The following is a 20,385-nucleotide window of genomic DNA, read 5'->3' as shown; positions in this document are numbered from 1 at the left end:
ATCGAATATTTAGTAAAATTCCATTCAAAAAAAAGAATATTTTAGTAAAACATTTTTAATGAACACTAAGTTTGGACTAGTCTCGGCAGGCTACGTGCCGGCAATAGTTCAAACTCAATGGTGGGTTGCTACGTATAGACCCCTGTATAGATACAAGTATCGCAGGTAAGTTCTCCTTACACAAGGTACCCTTTTCGCTGAAGGCCAGCTCAACAGTATTATGGCCAACTCTCTTTCATCTGTCGTTGATGAAAAATATCTATAAAATTATTAAATTTTTACAGATTAAAATTATCATATATCATCTTGATCCCTAACTTGATTGCTACTCACCTTTGAGTACGAGAGTTTTTTTGACTATTTTATCATTTTGGTGGCTGCAAAATCATCATTAAACTGTTATATCGATAGGATAATTCGGTATCAGATATCTGTATTAGACGTTATTTCAGAAAAATAATTCGACATCGAATGATATGATCATGACTAATAGATTTTGATCACGTGTTCGAATGTCATCAAATCGGAGTCTCATCAGATGATGATACATGGCGACATCTGGACAGGCCATTGATCAGATGGCATTGGATTTGGGAGTGGGAGGCAACTGTTGGGGTAATACAACCGACTTCCGACTCCGACTCTACATCAGTTAAATGAATATATTATGCCGACTTACAATCGACTGCCAACCAACAATCGACTACTGCCAATTAACAACAGATGATTTAATCAACCTTCGATCGAAGACCATCGATATATCAAAATTACCGACTGATATTCATTCGGATCTACAAGACTATCAATAACCAACGTATGATCGGTCTATCTTCTCAACACACCTTAATCATTGCGAACGGTTATCAATTATGTGTCATAGTAATTAGTGAGAATAAACGATCCACTAACTCCACAATTATGGTCCGATAATTTAGCACCATAAAAAATGAGACTACGTGCTCGACGGTTACACCAGAATTATTTATAAAAAGGAGATAAGTGAGCAGCACCGATAAGGATAATTTTTTGGCTGAGACTCTACCACACTAAATCTTTGATTAGCAGTTCACTAACTTTTCTTTGACTTAAACATCGAAAGGTCTCCATCGAACACAACTCCAATCTGTGAGGACTTGATTTTATAGGTATTCTTCACCAACGATAGATGAAAAAGAGTTGGCCGCAACAAATAGTATACAACCATGTAGGGAATAAATATTCAGGATAAACATATTTAAAAGATCTGGCAAGCGTTTTGGTCTTATAAACTGGGTTTGAAATAATACACCAAGGCCAGTCCACTAATTATATAATGATAATTAAAAATAATTTTTTATAAAATTAAGATATTTTACATAACTTTCTTACATAAAATACTTATGACACTGCAATGATAAGAGATGAACTAGTATTGGCACCACGTGTAGAAACCGTGTCGGTAGCACAATGTGTAGAAACCATGTCGCTAAGTTCAATCTTGATATGTGCAATGTTATATATAGGGAATAGTTGATTTCAAATAATTTAAATAATCCTTATTGCGGCCAATCCCTTCGTCGCCTGATCGTCGGAAAATGAGCGCCTGCAAAAAAGAAAGTCCACATTGACCGGAAGCGGCTCCGGCGGGGACCCTCCGATGGTCAAGTCAGAGAGGTGACTGGACAACAGTGAAATAAAAACAGAGAGCTCAATCGAGAGAGAGAGAGGGGGGAGCAAGCTTGTGATTTTTCAAGGGATGTCCCTGCACTGTTGCCTTCCCCGATATTTATAGTGGAGCATGGTAGGGCGCCGTCATTAATGGCGCGGACAATTGAGGAATTGTCAACTCACTGTAGACTGTCAGAGTCGCCGTGGAAGTATCACATCGCCGTAGGACTGTCAAATTGCTAGGGTTGACAATGCCCTCGGTGGGATAATGCCCTTAGGTGGCAGTGCCGCATGTCGCTGTCAGGGCTGACAGGCTCTGGCGGCTGTACGGCGATCGGAGGAGTCGACCGACTCTAGGTCGGTGGCCAGCTGTGTGGCGTCGGGTGGAGATTCGGCCCCTCCGATGGTCAGCCGGGCATGTTGCGAGAGTCGGCCATCAGACTTTCTGGTTCAGTCGGTCGGGAGAGTGGAAAAGGTCTGTCCGACCGACATATCCTCCGTCGGTAAAGGGCCGTTAATCGGTCGGTGATGGCGTTCGATCGATCGGTCGGTCGGCCAGTCGGTCGATCGATCGGCCAGTCGGTCGGTCGGTCGGTCGGTCGGTCGGCCAGTCGGTCGGTCGGCCAGTCGGTCGGTCGGTCGGTCGGTCGGCCAGTCGGTAGGCCGGTCGGTCCGATTATAAGTCGGCACGAGCGGGGTCGGTCGGGGTCGTCCGTCGGGGTCGTCGGTCGGAGTTATCCGTCGGGATCGTCGGTCGGAGTCGTCCGTCGGACTCATCCATCAGAGTCGTCGGTCGGAGTCGTCCGTCGGGGTCGTCCGTCGGGGTCGTCCGTCGGAGTCGACCGTCGGAGTCGGTCAGGGTCGTCCGTCGGGGTCGTCCGTCGGAGTCGGTCGGGGTCGTCCGTCGGGGTCGTCCGTCGGAGTCGGTCGTCCGTCGGGGTCGGGGTCGTCCGTCGGGGTCGTCGGTCGGTATATCCCATCAGTTGCCCCCCCACTCCTGAGCCCGATGTCATGTTGGCTCGCGTGAACACGTGGACGACGGCTTCGGACGAAAGGAGTGGTTTTCCGTCTTTTCTTGCCCCGACTCTGGCAATCACATCAACGAACGATCCAATATCGGTCGTCCCGACTGTAGGTCGAGCATGCACGTCGGGTCGGAGGTCGGCCAACCTCCGAACGTTGCTCGTCGACACGATCATTCCGCAGAATCTGATAGTCGAGTAGCATCCGACGTATTCGGATAGGATAACGATGGCAAGTCGAATATCCATTGTCCGGCCCTTGGTCGGACGTATGCGTCGAGATGTATGATAAACGGTGGCAAGCCGAATATCCTTCGATCGGTCGTGACCAGATCGGTATGTCGCGAATACGACTGCGGTCGTCCTGGCGTTTTGCCTTTCTTAGTCGAAGCTAAGTCGGCAAGTTAGCCAGCCGCATTAGTCGAAGCCCTTTGCTTTCAGAGGTGGGGGCCGTCGTAGATATTCCGCTCCTTCGATCTCCGTCGTAGAATCCGATATGTCCTCGACGATCGAGACGTAGATTGAGCAATTGGTTCGGCGATTCATCGATCAGGCCGACGACGGAGTCATAGATTCGGCGATCGGCAATCGAGCCATATTGGTCGGGGCCTTTCGCCTTCAAAGGCTGAGGCCGTCGATTTCGGCGATCGGTGATCGAGCCGTTGATTCGGCGATCGATGATCGAGTCATGTTGGTCGGGGCCTTTTGCCTTCAAAGGCTGAGGCCGTCGATTTCGGCGATCGGTGATCGAGCCGTTGATTCGGCGATCGATGATCGAGCTGTTGATTCGGCGATCGGCAATCAAGCCATGTTGGTCGAGGCCTTTTGCCTTCAAAGGCTGAGGCCGTCGATTTCGGCGATCGGTGATCGAGCCGTTGATTCGGCGATCGACGATCGAGCCATTGATTCGGCGATCGACAATTGAGCCATGTTGGTCGGGGCCTTTTGCCTTCAAAGGCTGAGGCCGTCGATTTCGGTGATCGGTGATCGAGCCGTTGATTCGGCGATCGACGATCGGCCATGTTGGTCGGGGCCTTTTGCCTTCAGAGGCCGAGGCCGTCGGTTCGACGATCGATGATCGAGTCATGTTGGTCGGGGCCTTTTGCCTTCAGAGGCCGAGGCCGTCGGTTCGACGATCGATGATCGAGTCATGTTGGTCGGAGCCTTTTGCCTTCAGAGGCCGAGGCCGTCGGTTCGGCAATCGGTAATCGAGCCGTTGATTCGGCGATCGACGATCGACCGTGTTGGTCGGGGCCTTTTGCCTTCAAAGGCTGAGGCCGTCGATTTCGGCGATCGATGATCGAGTCATATTGGTCGGGGCCTTTTGCCTTCAGAGGCCGAGGCCGTCGGTTCGGCGATCGGTAATCGAGCCGTTGATTCGGTGATCGACGATCGGCCATGTTGGTCGGGGCTTTTTGCCTTCAGAGGCCGAGGCCGTCGATTTCGACGATCGGTGATCGAGCCGTTGATTCGACGATCGACGATCGGCCATGTTGGTCGGGGCCTTTTGCCTTCAGAGGTCGAGGCCGTCGGTTCGACGATCGATGATCGAGTCATGTTGGTCGAGGCCTTTTGCCTTCAGAGGCCGAGGCCGTCGGTTCGACGATCGGTAATCGAGCCGTTGATTCGACGATCGACGATCGGCTGTGTTGGTCGGGGCCTTTTGCTTTCAGAGGCCGAGGCCGTCGATTTCGACGATCGATGATCGAGCCGTTGATTCGGCGATCGACGATCGGCCATGTTGGTCGGGGCTTTTTGCCTTCAGAGGTCGAGGCCGTCGGTTCGACGATCGATGATCGAGTCATATTGGTCGGGGCCTTTTGCCTTCAGAGGCCGAGACCGTCGGTTCGGCGATCGGTGATCGAGCCGTTGATTCGGCGATCGACGATCGACCGTGTTGGTCGGGGCCCTTTGCCTTCAGAGACCGAGGCCGTCGTAGATTCTCCGCTCCTTCGATCTCTATCAGGATCTGCGCACGAGGAGCGGGGAGAGGGGTGTAGGAGTCATACCTGCGATGCGTCGGTCTCGGACTCCATTGTCGGGGCAAGACCCATCTATCGGTGGAGGGCCTGCTGGATTCAGCATGGGCCCGACCTTTCTTCCATTTTTCTTTTCGGCCCGTGCCTTAAGTCAGGCGCCGGTCGGAAGCTCCTTCGTCCGCGCGCATGTACTTGTACGCGCGCTCCAGCAGTTCGGCGTATGTTCGGGGGAGGGTTTTGTCCAGGGAGTAGGTGAACAGGGATGCCCTCAGCCCCCGCTTCATGGCTGAGATAGCCATATCTTCGTTGAGGTCCCGGACCTCAAGCGTGGCCGTGTTGAATCGCACCACGAAGTGTCGGAGCGTCTCATTTTCCCTCTGTTTAAGGGAGAAAAGGCTGTCCGACATTCGCGGCGACTTCCGGCTGGTGCTGAAATGGACCACGAAGGAATGCTCGAGCTGCCCGAAGGAGCGGATACTTCCCGATCGAAGATCGGAGTACCAGGCCCTGGCAGCTTTGCAGAGCGTGGCGGGGAAGCCGATGCAAAGGAGAGCGTCGGTTGCCCCTTGAATCGTCATGAGAGCTTTGTAGCTTTCCAGATGGTCGATTGGGTCGGTGGAGCCGTCGTAAGACTCCACGTGCGGCATCTTGAACCGACTGGAGATCTGTTCGTCGAGGATGAGTCGGGAGAGAGGTTGGGCGGTCTGGAAGTCGACGTCGTTTGAAGACTTCTGCCCGTCCACCTGCAGCTGCGCGAGCCGACGGTCGATTTTCTCGAACCCGCGTTCGTAGTCATCTGTCCGTCGGTGCTGGGAGACCCCAGGAGTGGAGTCTCCAGAAGAGTCCGAGAGAGAGGCGGACGGCGTTCGCGGTCGCTTCTCCTTCCTCGCCCGCTCCAGCAGGGAAGGAGAGAGCTGCTGGGACTGTCGGGCATCGCGCTGTGGCCGCCCCTCCTCCTCTCCGCGGGAGCGCTGTTGCAGGCGCTCGCGCGGAGGCGACGGGGATCGACGCGGGCGTTGGCGGCTGCTCCTGGAGGGCATCGGACGGGCCGCCGGTTGTTGCTGGAGTGTCACGCCCCGAACCCAACACCCGGGTCGGATACGTGATGGCCGCACACTCCTTAGAGCAAGCCCTAAAGAATATGCAAGGCCAAATCAAATCATTACAATCTTATCAATCCATAACAATTAATTTCAAATATAATTCATAAAATTTTGTATAGGTACAAATTAAATTTCTTCAGTTCTCTGATCAGATACTATGACACTCTATTTATCCTTCTGCTCACCCGTAAATCCAAGCCATAGCCAATCTAAGTCATCCTGTAACTCTGAGAAGAAAAAGAAAGATGAAGGGGTGTGAGCTTTACAGCCCAGTAAGAATTCCCATATCACACTGATATAGTAATATAGTCTGAAAATATAAAATCTCATGTTCAATGTCCAAAATAATGCAAACATTCATAAATTTTCTGTCTTGTCAAAATAGATGCATCATCATATGTTAACAGGTAAAACACTTTTGTTCAACAATTATCTCATGTCTTATCTTTCATTTCTCTTTTCATAATCACATGATTTTTAACAGTTTCCTTCTGGCTCTAGACTATCCAAGTCTATACCTCAGTCATCATCCGGATCGAATCCATTTAAAAAGTCTTTCAAGACTGTCCCAGGATGAGCTCCTGGCAGGCTGTCCCACGTACCAAAGCCCGTGAGAGGCTGTCCCAGGCATAAGCTCCTGACGGGCTGTCCCAGGCATAAGCTCCTGGCGGACTGTCCCAGACATAAGCTCCTGGCCGGCTGTTCCACATAACAAGGCTAGTCCATACCATATATCTCTTTCTTTTCATTTAATCATTATGTGTTGATTTCATCAATCAATTTTGTCTTGCATTATGATCAATTCAGATATGTCATATCCATATAATCATGCCATCAATCTCTGATACATATATATTGACATAACATACTCATGCTCAAAATCAAATAACAGTATCTCAGGTATAATAAATTTATCGATCTCAAATCCGATAACGCAAAACCAATAATGCAAGACCAACAGTAAAATAGCATATATAATAGTGATCATGTACAGGGATTCTTACCTTTACCGGTGACTGATCCAAACACAGAAATTAATGTTCTTCTTTGATTTATGAATTTCTCTAACAAGATATTCCACTCGATATCATATGCAGACAATCATCTCTTCATAACCCTGATAAAAATCACATATATGGAGAAAATTACCGATAATCGATCTGATAACACAAATCTAGGATCTCTCTTAGGATTAACCAAAATTAGGATTTACCTAAGTATCTGGATCCTCCACTGATCCATAAGACTTCTAGAGAGAGAAAATTCTAGAGAGAGAAAGTAGAGAGAGAAAGTGGAGAGAGAAATCTTCATATCCTTCCGATGAGGCACTCATGATCGAGATCATCAGAGGTCCTATCAGGGTGACTCAATATGAATCAAGTGTTACAAATTTCGAATAGGATCGGACTGGGATCAGATCTACCGCACGAATTTCGGAGCAATCTCAGGTCATCTTATTTTCATCTCAATTTTTATCCTAGGGTTCATGATGCAATTAGAGAGAGAGTAGAAAGATTCTAGAGAGATAAAATCCGTAAAGAGAGAGAAAAGTCTAGAGAGAGAATCTAGAGAGAAAAAATGTAGAGAGAGAAGGTAGAGAGAGGAGAGAGAAAAGAGAGAGAAAGGAGAGAGAGAAAAATTCTCTCCTTCTTCTTCTTTTTATTTTATTTTATTTTATTTTTTATTTTTATTTTTCTCTTTCTCTTTTTCCTTTTTCTTTTCTTTTTCCTTTTTCTTTTTCCTTTCTTCTTCTTCTTCTCTTCTTCTTCTTCTTTCTTCTTCTTTTCTTTTCCCGCGGCCACCCTTGGCTGAAACAGGGGAGGACCGTGAGGTCCCCCCTTTCGGTGGCTCGGGCTCCGGTGGCTTGGCCGGAGATCCGACAACGGCCGACGATGGGGTTCGGTCGGCGGCGAAGAGGAGGACGGCGGCAAAAACAAAGAAAAAAAAATCAGAAAACAGGGGATCCGTCCCCTTTCTTCGTGATTTCCGGCCATTGGCCGATCGCCGATGGTCGAAATTTTCAGGGAAGGAAGAGAGGGAGATGGGGGTTCGATCTCGAAAATGGGATACCGCAACCGGCGGCGCCGGTGGCCGGAAAAGAGAGGAAAGAGTTCGGCCAAAACAGAGTAAAAACATGATCATTTTATTCATGAATTTTTCGGTGATCTCGAAGGCCGGCGGGAGTGCACGAAGCCATAGAAAGGATGGGAGAGAAGAGAGGAAAGAGGAGAAGGGCTTACCTCCGACTCCGGTGAGGTCTCCGGCAAGTATTTGAGATGAACACGATGAGGACATCCGCGGCTTCAACGGAAAAAAATTCGAGAGAAATAAAAGAAAAATCCGGTGCTCACCTTAGAGGGAAGGAGAGGGGGTTTTATAGGATGTAGGGGAGGTCGAATCCGCCTCGGATTCAACCTCTCCACCAGTGATTTGGGTGGAAGAAGACTCCCAGCGGGAGTCTTCTTCATTCTTTTTTTTTTTTTTTTTTTTGTAAGGCTTTGGGCTTTTTGGGCCGGGGTGTTACATGGAGGCTCTTGACCGCGTCCGTCAGTACGGTCATCTGCCGTACGATGGCCGCGATCTGCGCCTCCATGGTCACCGCGGGGTGTGGAGAGCTGGGCTCCGCCGCTGAGGGTGGCGGGGAGGCCTCTTCCCGGCGGGAAGAGCGCCTCGCCGACCCGGTGATCCTCGATCGTTGGGCTCTTGTCTTTGTCATCGTTACCCCTACCTGGCGCGCCAATCTGTTGCGGCCAATCCCCTCGTCGCCTGATCGCCGGGAAATGAGCGCCTGTAAAAAAGAAAGTCCACACTGACCGGAGGCGGCTCCGGCGGGGACCCTCCGACGGTCAAGTCAGAGAGGTGACTGGGCAACAGTGAAATGAAGACAGAGAGCTCAATCGAGAGAGAGAGAGAGGGGGGAGCAAGCCTGTGGTTTTTCAAGGGGTGTCCCTGCACTGTTGCCTTCCCCGATATTTATAGTGGAGCGTGGTATGGCGCCGTCATTAATGGCGCGGACAATTGAGGAATTGTCAACTCACTGTAGATTGTCAGAGTCGCCGTGGAAGTATCACATCGCCGTGGGGCTGTCAAATCGCTAGGGTTGACAATGCCCTCAGCGGGATAATGCCCTTAGGTGGCAGTGCCGCATGTCGCTGTCAGGGCTGACAGGCTCTAGCGGCTGTACGGCGATCGGAGGAGTCGACCGACCCTAGGTCGGTGGCCAGCTGTGTGACGCCGGGTGGAGATTCGGGCCCCTCCGATGGTCAGCCGGGCATGTTGCGAGAGTCGGCCATCAGACTTCCTGGTTCAGTCGGTCGGGAGAGTGGAAAAGGTCTGTCCGACCGACATATCCTCCGTCGGTAAAGGGCCGTTAATCGGTCGGTGATGGCGTTCGGTCGATCGGTCGGTCGGCCAGTCGGTCGGTCGGTCGGTCGGCCAGTCGGTCGGTCGGTCGGCCGGTCGGTCGGTCGGCTAGTCGGTCGGTCGGTCGGTCGGTCGGCCAGTCGGCCGGTCGGTCGGTCGGTCTGCCAGTCGGTAGGCCGGTCGGTCCGATTATAAGTCGGCACGAGCGGGGTCGGTCGGGGTCGTCCGTCGGGGTCGTCGGTCGGAGTCGTCCGTCGGGGTCGTCGGTCGGAGTCGTCCGTCGGACTCATCCGTCAGAGTCGTCGGTCGGAGTCGTCCGTCGGGGTCGTCCGTCGGAGTCGTCCGTCGGAGTCGGTCGGGGTCATCCGTCGGGGTCGGGGTCGTCCGTCAGGGTCGTCGGTCGGTATATCCCAACAATCCTTTTATGTAAAATATCTATCACAAGAAGCAGGATTTAGGCCAGTTGCAGCACACGAGGCGCAACCATAAATTCAAACCTAGTTTGTGGACTATTACATATATAGATCTATATAGAAAAATATATCAAGTAAATCTCTTATAAAAATATGTGTTACATGGCAACAGATGGATGGTAACCATGATCCTATATATTTAGTTGGAACTACCCCTGATTCGCTAGGACTCGGTCCAACTTCATACCGGAACATAGGCTCTTGAGAAATAAAAAATTTTAGATAAATTCTAAATACATCCCTTATTATATATAAATATATAAAGTAAATTAATTTTGGCTATTACCTATAAAATATATGGCAAACTATGTGGAAATATTATATCATGTTTGAAGTAGTGCTAGCACTGATTCTAGTCCAAGCTTGATACATGGATTATCACATGGGGACCTCCTTAGAAATTAATATTTCTTAGATAAGTCTCCTGTGGTACGAGGAAAATGGAGTAATCATGGCAAATGGAGAGAGTTAGGATCCCCTATTTATAAAAAGCTTTTGAGCAATACCTAAGATTGAAACTCAAACCTCTTTCTAAAATAGATTTTTAGAGAGGAGATGTCAACCTATTGAGCTAATAATTTTTTTTTTTATAAATGATTAAATAGTATATAAGCTACAATAGGTATGAAAATGTAAATAGGTATTACTAGTTTTTTTTAGTGAAAAAAGCTTCATTCCTAAATTATCCAATATGGATGTGTTTTTCCTTTTAAAAATCTTTTTATTTTGCCTTTTGAAAATCTTTCTATCCCAGAGGATGAGATATGGATCGAATATCATTATATGAATATCTATATTTATTTTATTTGATGAATATAAATATGGATATTAGTCCAATACAAAAATTTATATCCATATTTATTTTAAGTAAATATGAATATAAATAAGATAATTAAATTTTATAACTACAAAATCAAAAACAGTATTAAATGAATGATAAATAAAGTTGAGAACATATTAATATGATTGTATTTTTTTGTTTATAAGTTAATAAAATTTATATAAAATTAAATAACATTATAAACAGAATCAGATATTCGAATACAGATAGGATAATTATCTATCTATATTCATATTTATTTTTTTTACAGATATGCATATGGATACAAATATAAATTTTTATCCATATTCAGATAGATCTGGATACAAAAATAGATCAAGATGGATATTATTTAATCTACTTTCACCCCTACTCTATCTACCCAGTACTTCTTCTGTTTTAGTTTTCCTTTAATTTAAAGTCTTTTCTTTGCTGTTCCTAGTTTCCGTCTTTAGATATATTTTGATCATATTATATAGTTTCACAGTATCTTCAAATTTTCCGTGTGCTCTAATTGCTGATGCCATCCGGCAAGTCATGCACAGAGATGCCAAAAAGGGGGAAAAAAACAATAATAATAATGGAGCATAGACGTCAAGAAAAGGATAAAATATTATAGAAAAAAAAGGGAAATGAGAAAAATTCTGGAGTGGAACGCCAGAGCGTGGCCCCTGCCGTCCCTCTTGCTTTTGATAGCGCAAGTAATATTATTTAGGTGTGGGAAAGGGTTGAGCCAGTTCAAGTGGTACTTCAGGTTAAAGTTGAACTAGAATTACAACATCTGTTCACAGGCAATCGTACCTAAAATGGGGTCAGAGGCCCTTCAACCCATACTAGTCCCTGGGTTGACCCCAATAGATATGGCAGTGGACTGATTTGTCTTGGCTAGGTCATTAGAAATGTTCAACACTGTGAATATGCTTTATCTAATCCTGGCCAAAAGCCAACTCGATAGACCCCACAAAATACCTTACTTTGCCTAACCTAATGATGAAAACTAACATTTACGACCCAAGCCTTCTGACTCTTGGTAACCAAATTTAACTAGCATCAAAAATTTGTGAGTTCCATGGTCACGACCCAACTCAAACCAGTGCAAATAAAACTCTACTGTAGTAACCTGAGTTTGGTAAAATCTCTCAACTATATGTGACCCGCAAGGTTTATGTAAAAAAGTTCGTAATATATATATTTTTTGATGGAGTGGGTTCGTATTATATATTTTGCCAACCGTATCATTTCCTAGTGGTCTTTTTTATTCTGATAATCACTAATTAACATATCTTCTACAGTTCCAGTTCGTAATGTTAGAGGATAGAAACAAGGGAAGAGTGCCTTGCCAAAACAAGAAATATATGTAACCTCTAAGTACGACAGCTTGGTGCCAGAAACTGGGGCATCCGAAGGCCTTGATCATGACTGTGTCCAAAAATTCGTAGACTAAACCATAACCACAGCTTATCATTAGAGTGCTGCATTGCTGCATAAAGTCGACAAGAACAACACGTACACTTGGGAGGTAGACCTCGAGTCATATATAGCACAAGCTATGGCGAATATGAGATCCCAACAAACACTACAATTAAGCACTTAACGCGGAACATATTTTAAAGGTGGCAGCCACAATACACGCAACTACATCAACAGACCATACGTTAAAACTAATCCCCATAGCATTGGCGATCAGACCTCAGACAGTATTTTCTTTAACCACTGTAACAGGGCTCGCTGCATTGTTCACCACATAGCTGCTTACGCTTCCCAGAAGGGCCCTGCAAACCAAAAGGCACGGCTCGAATCATATAAACATGTTTGTCCTAATTATCTTCCCAGTGTTCTTAATTTTATTCTGTCAAACTTTGCATGAACAGTCAGTGCATGTTTCTATATATATATATATATATATATTAAGTGGATGAGGATGGATGCGGAGACTACTTTACCACTCGATCTCCCACTTCTTTCTCTTGGCCCAGCAAATTTGATGCAATTCCAAAAGAAAGTAAAGTGCTAACAGGCTAGAGTCACATGAGAGATGGAAATGCACTGCAACAGTTAAGTTCTACATATAATTTCAGAAATATAATTCTTCTGGATGGATAAGCTGGGCATGTATGTACCAATGTGAAACTCTCAGATCATTAATCGCTTCCTTAACTCTCACATCTATTCCGTGATACTAATTATTTCAATTTTTGGCAAATTTTTTTGAGAATCTTCTAGCAAAATCAGATATATTGGCTCTCTTGAGAATTTTCTCTTTTCATTACAATAAAACTTGGCAATGGAATTTTGATGATGAGTGGAAACTGACCTCTTCACTCTGCTAAGTCCTCTGCTACCTACTACTAGGCAGTGCAGTGGGATCTTCTCGATTGCTTCACACAACTTCCCCTTCGGGTCACCCCAATATATCTTGGCAACAACTTCTACCTGTATAAAACCATTCCCAGATTATGAAATGAATCCTATTCGATGCATAAAAGCGTTTAGATAAATTGATAGAAAAGAGAGTAAGCGTATTCCTCGAAAAAGGAAAAGAAAAGAAAAGAGTAAGCGTACCCCTTTCCGATTTGCCACATGATGGAGTATTTCGAGAGTTTCCTTGTCTGGGAAAACCCCATACCTTTTCGTTATGTAGTGATCCGAGAATTCATCCAGGGGAATGAAGGCTAGACAGCCAAAATTAAGGAAGAAATAGTTAAAAAGGCGAAACATTCTTTCTTGTTTAAGTGGCAAGGGCTGATACCATCCGAATAAATACGTAGTGCTCAAAGATTGAACATTCTTAAAGCAATTCATACATAAAATTATTCAAAAAAGCTAAAAATTTAGCTTTCTCGTATCAGACCGAACACAGGTAATTAAATGGATAAGATGCTAGCCAGGCTAGCTTGGCACACCTATGGCATAGGAGGAGGATGAGCCAAGCTTGTTCAATTTGCTAACCAAATTGGGTGGCCACCAACATTCCATTTGTTGCTAGTTGGATCCTGGCTTATCAATCAATCTTATTTTCAACTAATCTTGCTTGATTTTTATTTGGATAAAATATATAGGTGAGAGCTGATAGGATTATTTTAGCCACCGAGTCTACAAAAGTACAAGCTAGCTCTTACTAAATCTTCAAGAAGCATGCACGTTATGTGCGACCATGATGGTAGCATATGATGCATGCTGGGACCAACCAATAAGCTCATAAAAGATTGGGAAACCTGGCTTCTAGGACCTATTCTGAACTGGTATTTTATATTTAAATTTGTAGGTAGAAGAAGAAATTAAGGGTATTTTACTGACGTGAACCCGTATTTTCCCATAGGTGGACCATCCCTTGCTCATTTTGGTAGCAACTGTTGACGTGGACGAGGATGAGGCGGTCACCCTCTCTCATGAGGTTGGTTGATGCCCATCTCAGTGCTGCTTTGCTGCATGCCGAGAAGTCCACCGCCACCCCAACGTTCCTCGGTGCCATCCGATCGAAGAACTACCAAGGAGATGGCAAGAAAAGAGAAACCAATGAAGAAAGGACTAGAGATGGTGAGAGAAGGATCACTTGTAACTGCTCTACTGCCTCCTGGTCTTCATCTTATCCTACTTTCATAGAGACTACTTTCCTTCCTCTTTCATAAAAGATATCCTGCTTTTCCTTGGCTGATTCTTCCCTCTTTTCTCGGCCTCCTTTGCATTATTCCTCCATGTTGCTCCGAGTTCCAGCAGGGTGGTTAAGCCTCTGCGTGTATGAAATGGACATGAGAAGGAAAAGACAAATTAAACAAAGTAAAAGGTGGCGGAGAGAATGTGATTCTAAGATGGTGGATAGGAGAGCAGGAATTCATAGGAAATTTTCTAATTAGTGATACTGACCAAACATGGTATGAAATTGATCCATGTTAAACAAACAGGAATTCTCCTCAGAGTCTAGACCCCGGTATGGTCATTTATGCCAAAACCTTGTTTCCTTTTTTTTTTTTTTTATTCATTAAATCCTCCTTGTTTTCAGATGAAAAGATGTAAGTCAGGATAATATTTCGTGCCTATCAATATTCGTCGTATATTCAAGTTGTACGAATTGGTTGCAAGGAATCAACCGCCAATGTAGATAAACATGAATGGTGGACCCTGGGTGGCAGAGTTTCCATTGGAGGCAAAATTTTCATCCATGGGTTTTTTTTTTTTTTTTTAAGTCTCTAAATTGATTTAAACTTACTTTTAAGTCTCTAAATTTTTTAGATAGAATAAAATCTCCTTGAACTATTTAAGTAGTTATTTTTAGATCCCTGCCATCCAATCATATAATTAAATAATAAAATTATATAATTGAATAAGACAACAATATATAATCTGAACATAAATTTACATAATCGATTATTGAAACTAAATAACCTGAGAACTGTGTAATCCGTGTAATCTGTGTAATATGAATATAAATCTATATAATCTGAACATAAATCTGTGTAATCTAAATATAAATCTGTAGATGACAGAGACTTAAAAAATAATTTTTTAAGCAATTCAAGAAGGTTTTATTCTACTTAAAAAGTCCAGAAACTTAAAAATAAGTCTAGATCAATCTAAAAACCTATAGATAATTTTTTTTTTTTTCCTATAGATGGTGTCATAACATGGCATCACTCCAAAGATGTAATATAATTTATTTATTTCAACAGTAAATTATACAATAAGTTGAATCTATTTCTCAACAAATGGAAAAGATAAAGCGAATATATATATTTAACAATGAGAAGGGTTAAAAGCTTTCCATGAACTTCTAGAAGATCAACTAGTGATTACCACTCCTGCCAATAATTTGAACCCCATCTGGGCTTGATTAGATGCTGAAGGGCTACCGTGTAAAAGATGGATAGAGAAGAGATGGGAGAGAGAAGAGGTGGTCAAAAAGATCGAGAAGTTCCGGGACAAAACTGGTTAAAAACTAAGCTGCCTGGGCGACCATCACTCTCTTCCGATCAAATGTGCAACCACACTGTAGCACCACTAATGAAATCATAGGTTTTTTTTCTTTTTTTAATGGGTAACAGAGATGAGATCATAGTTAAGGAATCCCAGCTAGCCGTTGTGAGGGCTGAGGGATGCCCCCTTCTCTTTTCTCCGTCCAACCCCTAATCCAAACCAAAGACCAGAAGAGTTTAGAGGCATGTTTTCCTCCCAATCAGCCTTTTTGGCTGCCGCCACCTCCCTCCTCATCCTCCATGTCTCTTCTTTTTCTTTTTCAGAGAAATATTTTTCAAATCGAACCAAACCGGCCGATCCAATTGGTTGAATTAGGACCCATTCAGGTGAGCATTATGGCGGCGAATTAGTTTTGCGACTAGGACTGAGCAAATAACTGAAACCTAAAGAAACCCACTCAATCCAACTCAATAAATATCAATTTCGGTCGGTTGAAAGATATAAATCAGGTGGAATCGAATTGAAGTTTGTAAAAAATTAATTATTTATGATCAGATTTGATTCCTACATTTTTAACCTATTTGAAACCGAACCTAACCGATGTAGTATTTCACAAACTCACTTTCATTTTGGGATGGTATCATTTAGACTTCAATACTTTATTCTAAAAACCATCCGTCATCCATTTGGATTCATGAAAATATTAATATTGAATTGTTGATAGAAGTACATCAATTTGAGATAATTCTAAAATAAAAACTTTCAGATGTAGTTGTTTTCAGATAAATAAATCTTATCTTTTTCTATTTTATTTTATACAGATTCAAAAATAAATCTAAATTTATAATTTATAAGGTTTAAATTTTTTTATATTAAATTGAAAAAAAAAGCAAATAAGTTTAAGTGGATCAGTATTGAACTTAAAATCAACATTGAATTAATATTGAAATCCAAACTGACACAATCCATCCGAATCCATTACAAACCGTTCATTTTGATTTCAAACCGTTTATATATGATAAACGATCGACAGTAGATTAAATTTTTTTTAATTCGATTAAATTCGATCAGATAAATTTTTTTTTTTTTTACTCGACTGAATCTGACCCATGCTCAGCCTTATTTGCTGCTTTGACGTTAAACAGCTAGCTGTTCAACCTTCCCCCGGGCCAAAAAAAAAAAAAAAAAAAAAAAAAAGCTAGCTGAAGTAGAGCAAGGCGAAGATGTCCTTGTCGTCGGGCTCTGCAACGAGGGTGGCAGGAGGAGGTGAGAGCTCGTCGTGGAGGGCGGTGGCGAGGGTGGAGCAAAACCTTCGAACTTGTCGATTATGATGGTGATGGTAGGCTTGGGGCAAGGAGTTCCTCCTAGGAAGCCAAGGAGGTTCTCGTCGTCAAGCTCTGCAGGGGAGGGGAGGGTTAATTGTTGGGGCGGCGGAGGAGAGCGGACAACTATATGAAAGGTGAACCGCCAACTTTCCTAAGTGCACTGCAGGTGTCACCTAATCAAGTGCTGCACACCAGTTGACAACCTTGTGTGTATCTGAGAAATGGTAATGCTAATTAATATATTTCCAACAAAGCAAACCATAATTTACGTCGCTCAAATAAGAAATGGAGGTTGGAGGCATTAGTCATCCATAGATCGATGGCCAAAGAGGCTGACAGATCCACGAGGATTGTTGTTATTTTGCAGGCAGAAAGCTGCAAAGTTTATCGACATCCACTAGGCTTCGTATGCAACCTTCCTGCCACAGCGCTATGCTATGCTGAAAGATCAATCTGGAATTACAAGCACGTCAATATCTCAAATGATCTCAGGAGCAAGCTTGTAGATTCGATTTGGGAAACTGCATCTCATTCCAAGCGTAGATAAACTGGATCTAGACCCAAATTGCTAAACTTATTACATCAATAGGTTTAGATGAATTAGCCTAAATTTCATGGAAGATGTCAGATGAGTTGGATCGATTATGGTGGTGGCATGACCCAGATTAAATCAGACTTCAGTGGATCCATGTGGTAGACCTGAATGCATTTTGAACCTGACAAGGGTCCGAACTTGGATCCTGCACTGGTTGGAGATGGATGGACCAACCTGCAGCACTGGTGCATCATCCCATCAAACGGCGCTTACTGAATTGGTAGTCCTGATGGTGGCACAGCCTCCCATTCAATCAAAAAAGAGAACAATGGTAATGATGCACCCAAACCCAATTCAACGACAAAGATCGGAAAAGCTTTCAATTCCTGGCAGTCTGGCAGGGATCAAAAAGGGGGAAAGCCCAACAGGAGGTGCAAAGTCGCACAAATGCAAAAACCAATCAGCCTGACAGGAGAGAGATATATACTAACTGCAACTGCAAGAGTAAAATGTCTTACTGTTTAGAGCTTTGCCTAAATGTCCCATGCATATTGAAGATTGGTTCAAATTGGTGCATGAGTTTGTGAGTCAGGCTCAAAACACATTTGGCCAAACCTTTCGACAGTCGAGATGTCCAGAAACTGCAGAAACATGAATAAATGAATAGATAAATTTAAAAATGACCACCAGAAAAGAAAAAAAAAAAAATGATATAGTCTAATAATACACCTGGAAAGGGGCCACTGCACAAAATAACACCAAACTACACCACTTCAGCTTTCCATTAATCAAAAAAGAGAAAATCTTTTTATGACCTGTTTCCGAGAGGTTTCCTTTTTTTTTTTTTTTTTTTTTTTTTATCAGGCTTCCAACTTCCAAGAGGTTTTTCAAAAAAAGAGAGAGAGGTAGTTTTTGGACGCTGGGGAATCTTAAGACGAGAGGATGCATACATAAAAAGAATACAACGCATAAGTTCAGCTGAAAAGCTGGGAGAAAGAGACCAGAGGCCCTGATTCTCGCAGCGATCGGTGACAGTGCCACTGCTCTTCATTGTGTACCACTGCATATGGATTGGCCAACCTATAGGCCGATTTTTGGTCACCCCAATCAATGCTCCAAATCCATCATCTAGATAGGCCGCATATGTTCTAGGACAGGATCAGAAAGATCATACAAAGTCTATAATTTGAATACAACTTCTATATTACTAGATGCTAATGATCATGAATTCAAAACAAAAATAATTATATAATTAATAAATCATAAAATTAATTTAATTATAAAATTTAGTTATTTGTTTGACTTAGTTATTTATTTTATAATGACTCAGAACCTTATACAAAAAGCCTATCCGAAAAATATTATTCAAATTTTTTGGTTTGTATAAATATCTAAGATTTATCCAATGTATAGCTCATAAGGGGTTAAATATATGCTCTTGTCATTCAAGTCCCAGCATCCTCACCAGACAAAGGATTTAACATCTATTTAAATCCAATCAAGTACCACATCACAAACATCACAATTACCTCATGGCCAGCCTTAACAAGCCCACATTGTAGTATTCACTAGTCCATATAGATCATGGTCTGGATTTGCTCTAATATCATTTTATAATAATTAATTAGGATAACACCTATTACAGTCTGTCTCCGACGAGATAGTCGATCGGGAGTTGAGCTGTTGCGTCTGAACGATGAACTGCAGGAAACTTGTAAAAGAAGTCCACTTGTCGAAAGTTATTCAGTGGGAGACCCTCCGATACTTAAGTTAGCTGGAAAAAAAGAACGGTCAGAGATCCAAAATCGAGGACGAAAGCTTATATCAAGAAAGCTTATCAGGTCTCCTATTTCTTATCGATATTATAGGATAAGTGATGCTGTTACTGTGTAACTCTCATCCCTGAATGTTCAAGATATGAGAGTTATGGCATTTAATGGGCGGTTACCCCATTCACTACAATTAAGACCGAGTAATGGGCCGCTCATGGTCGACAATTACGCTACACGTTTGTATGTAATTAATGCCTATGTCGAATAATCATTGTCGATTCATATAGTCGGTATGGAATCAAAAAAATAGTTGACTAGATGCTGAATATCATCAGCTAGTCATAGGTTGCATGTTGAACCAAGTCGATTAGATGTCGACTTGATTAGATTCATCGTCCTCAGTTGAATGAACGTCGATTAAGTCTAAATTTATTGATCCAAGTCGGGTTGAATCATAGCAACTCACCCGATGCGGAGACGAGAGAGAATCGACTGTAACACATTTGGTAGGTTAGAAGGCAAGAAAAAGAGCTAGTCAGCTAAGTGATGAAAATCTACCCAACAACATTAAAAAAAACTAGCTAAAAAATATTATTCAAGTCCCTCAATATCCAAGTTTTACTCAGTGTATGGTTGATGTAGGACTAAATATATGCTTATTGATCCTCACACCAGATCCTATGGTATCAGTGCTTGAATTTGATACTGGGCAACTTGCATCTATGATCGCTAGAGAAATTCTTTGTGCACCATGGCAGTGTAGAAAATTCGATGTGGAGTGCATTGCCTCGTCCGATTGATCCATATAGTCACCACTTTTCAATACATATTTAATGCATGCAGATCAATTTTTTCATTTAAAAATTTTGTATAATAAAAATACTCTTATTTTTTGAAAAAAATTATGACATCTAGTGACGTAATATAGCCAAGGATATTATAATATGGCTTAAAATATCATAATATGAGAGAGATATTTTTGTTCAACCATTTTTCGATATATATTTAATGCCTGCAGGTCGATTTTTTCGTTTGAAAATTTTGAATGACGAAAATACTCGTATTCTTTAAAAAAAATTATGATATTCTGTACATATTATGAACGTAAGATGTCATAATATGAATATAGAATATCATAATTTATTTAAAGAACAGAAATATTTTCATCATACAAAATTTTTAAATAAAAAAATCGATCAGTAGGCATTAAATACACGTTGAAAAATAACGACTACGTGGATCATTTGGATGAGATGGTATATTCTACATCAGATTTTTTATACTGCCTGCAGTGCATAAAAGATTGTGGCATGATCACTAATTTTACAACCGTATATGGCTGATTCAGCGAAAGAAAAGTCCACTTGTTGAACGATTGAATGAAGCTGATCCTTGACTGATGAAATGTTGCCATTGCAGAATACGTAAGAACCAT

At 43.0% G+C, this 20,385-nt stretch overlaps 1 protein-coding gene across 1 annotated transcript; it reads right to left on the bottom strand.

The window, feature by feature from the left end:
- Positions 1–11,848: 11,848 nt before the first annotated feature.
- LOC140854054 (universal stress protein A-like protein) lies at positions 11,849–13,973 on the bottom strand. The gene is made up of 4 exons (XM_073249405.1): positions 13,705–13,973; positions 12,970–13,079; positions 12,722–12,840; positions 11,849–12,179 (listed from the first exon to the last, which is right to left on the bottom strand). The coding sequence occupies exons 1-4, from the start codon at positions 13,877–13,879 to the stop codon at positions 12,098–12,100; spliced, it is 486 nt and encodes a 161-aa protein (XP_073105506.1). The 5' UTR covers positions 13,880–13,973; the 3' UTR covers positions 11,849–12,097.
- Between the last annotated feature and the right edge of the window lie 6,412 nt (positions 13,974–20,385).

The sequence above is a fragment of the Elaeis guineensis genome, chromosome 15, assembly GCF_000442705.2.
Source record: "Elaeis guineensis isolate ETL-2024a chromosome 15, EG11, whole genome shotgun sequence".
NCBI lineage: Eukaryota > Viridiplantae > Streptophyta > Magnoliopsida > Arecales > Arecaceae > Elaeis > Elaeis guineensis.
This window is presented reverse-complemented; position numbering and strand designations above follow the sequence as displayed.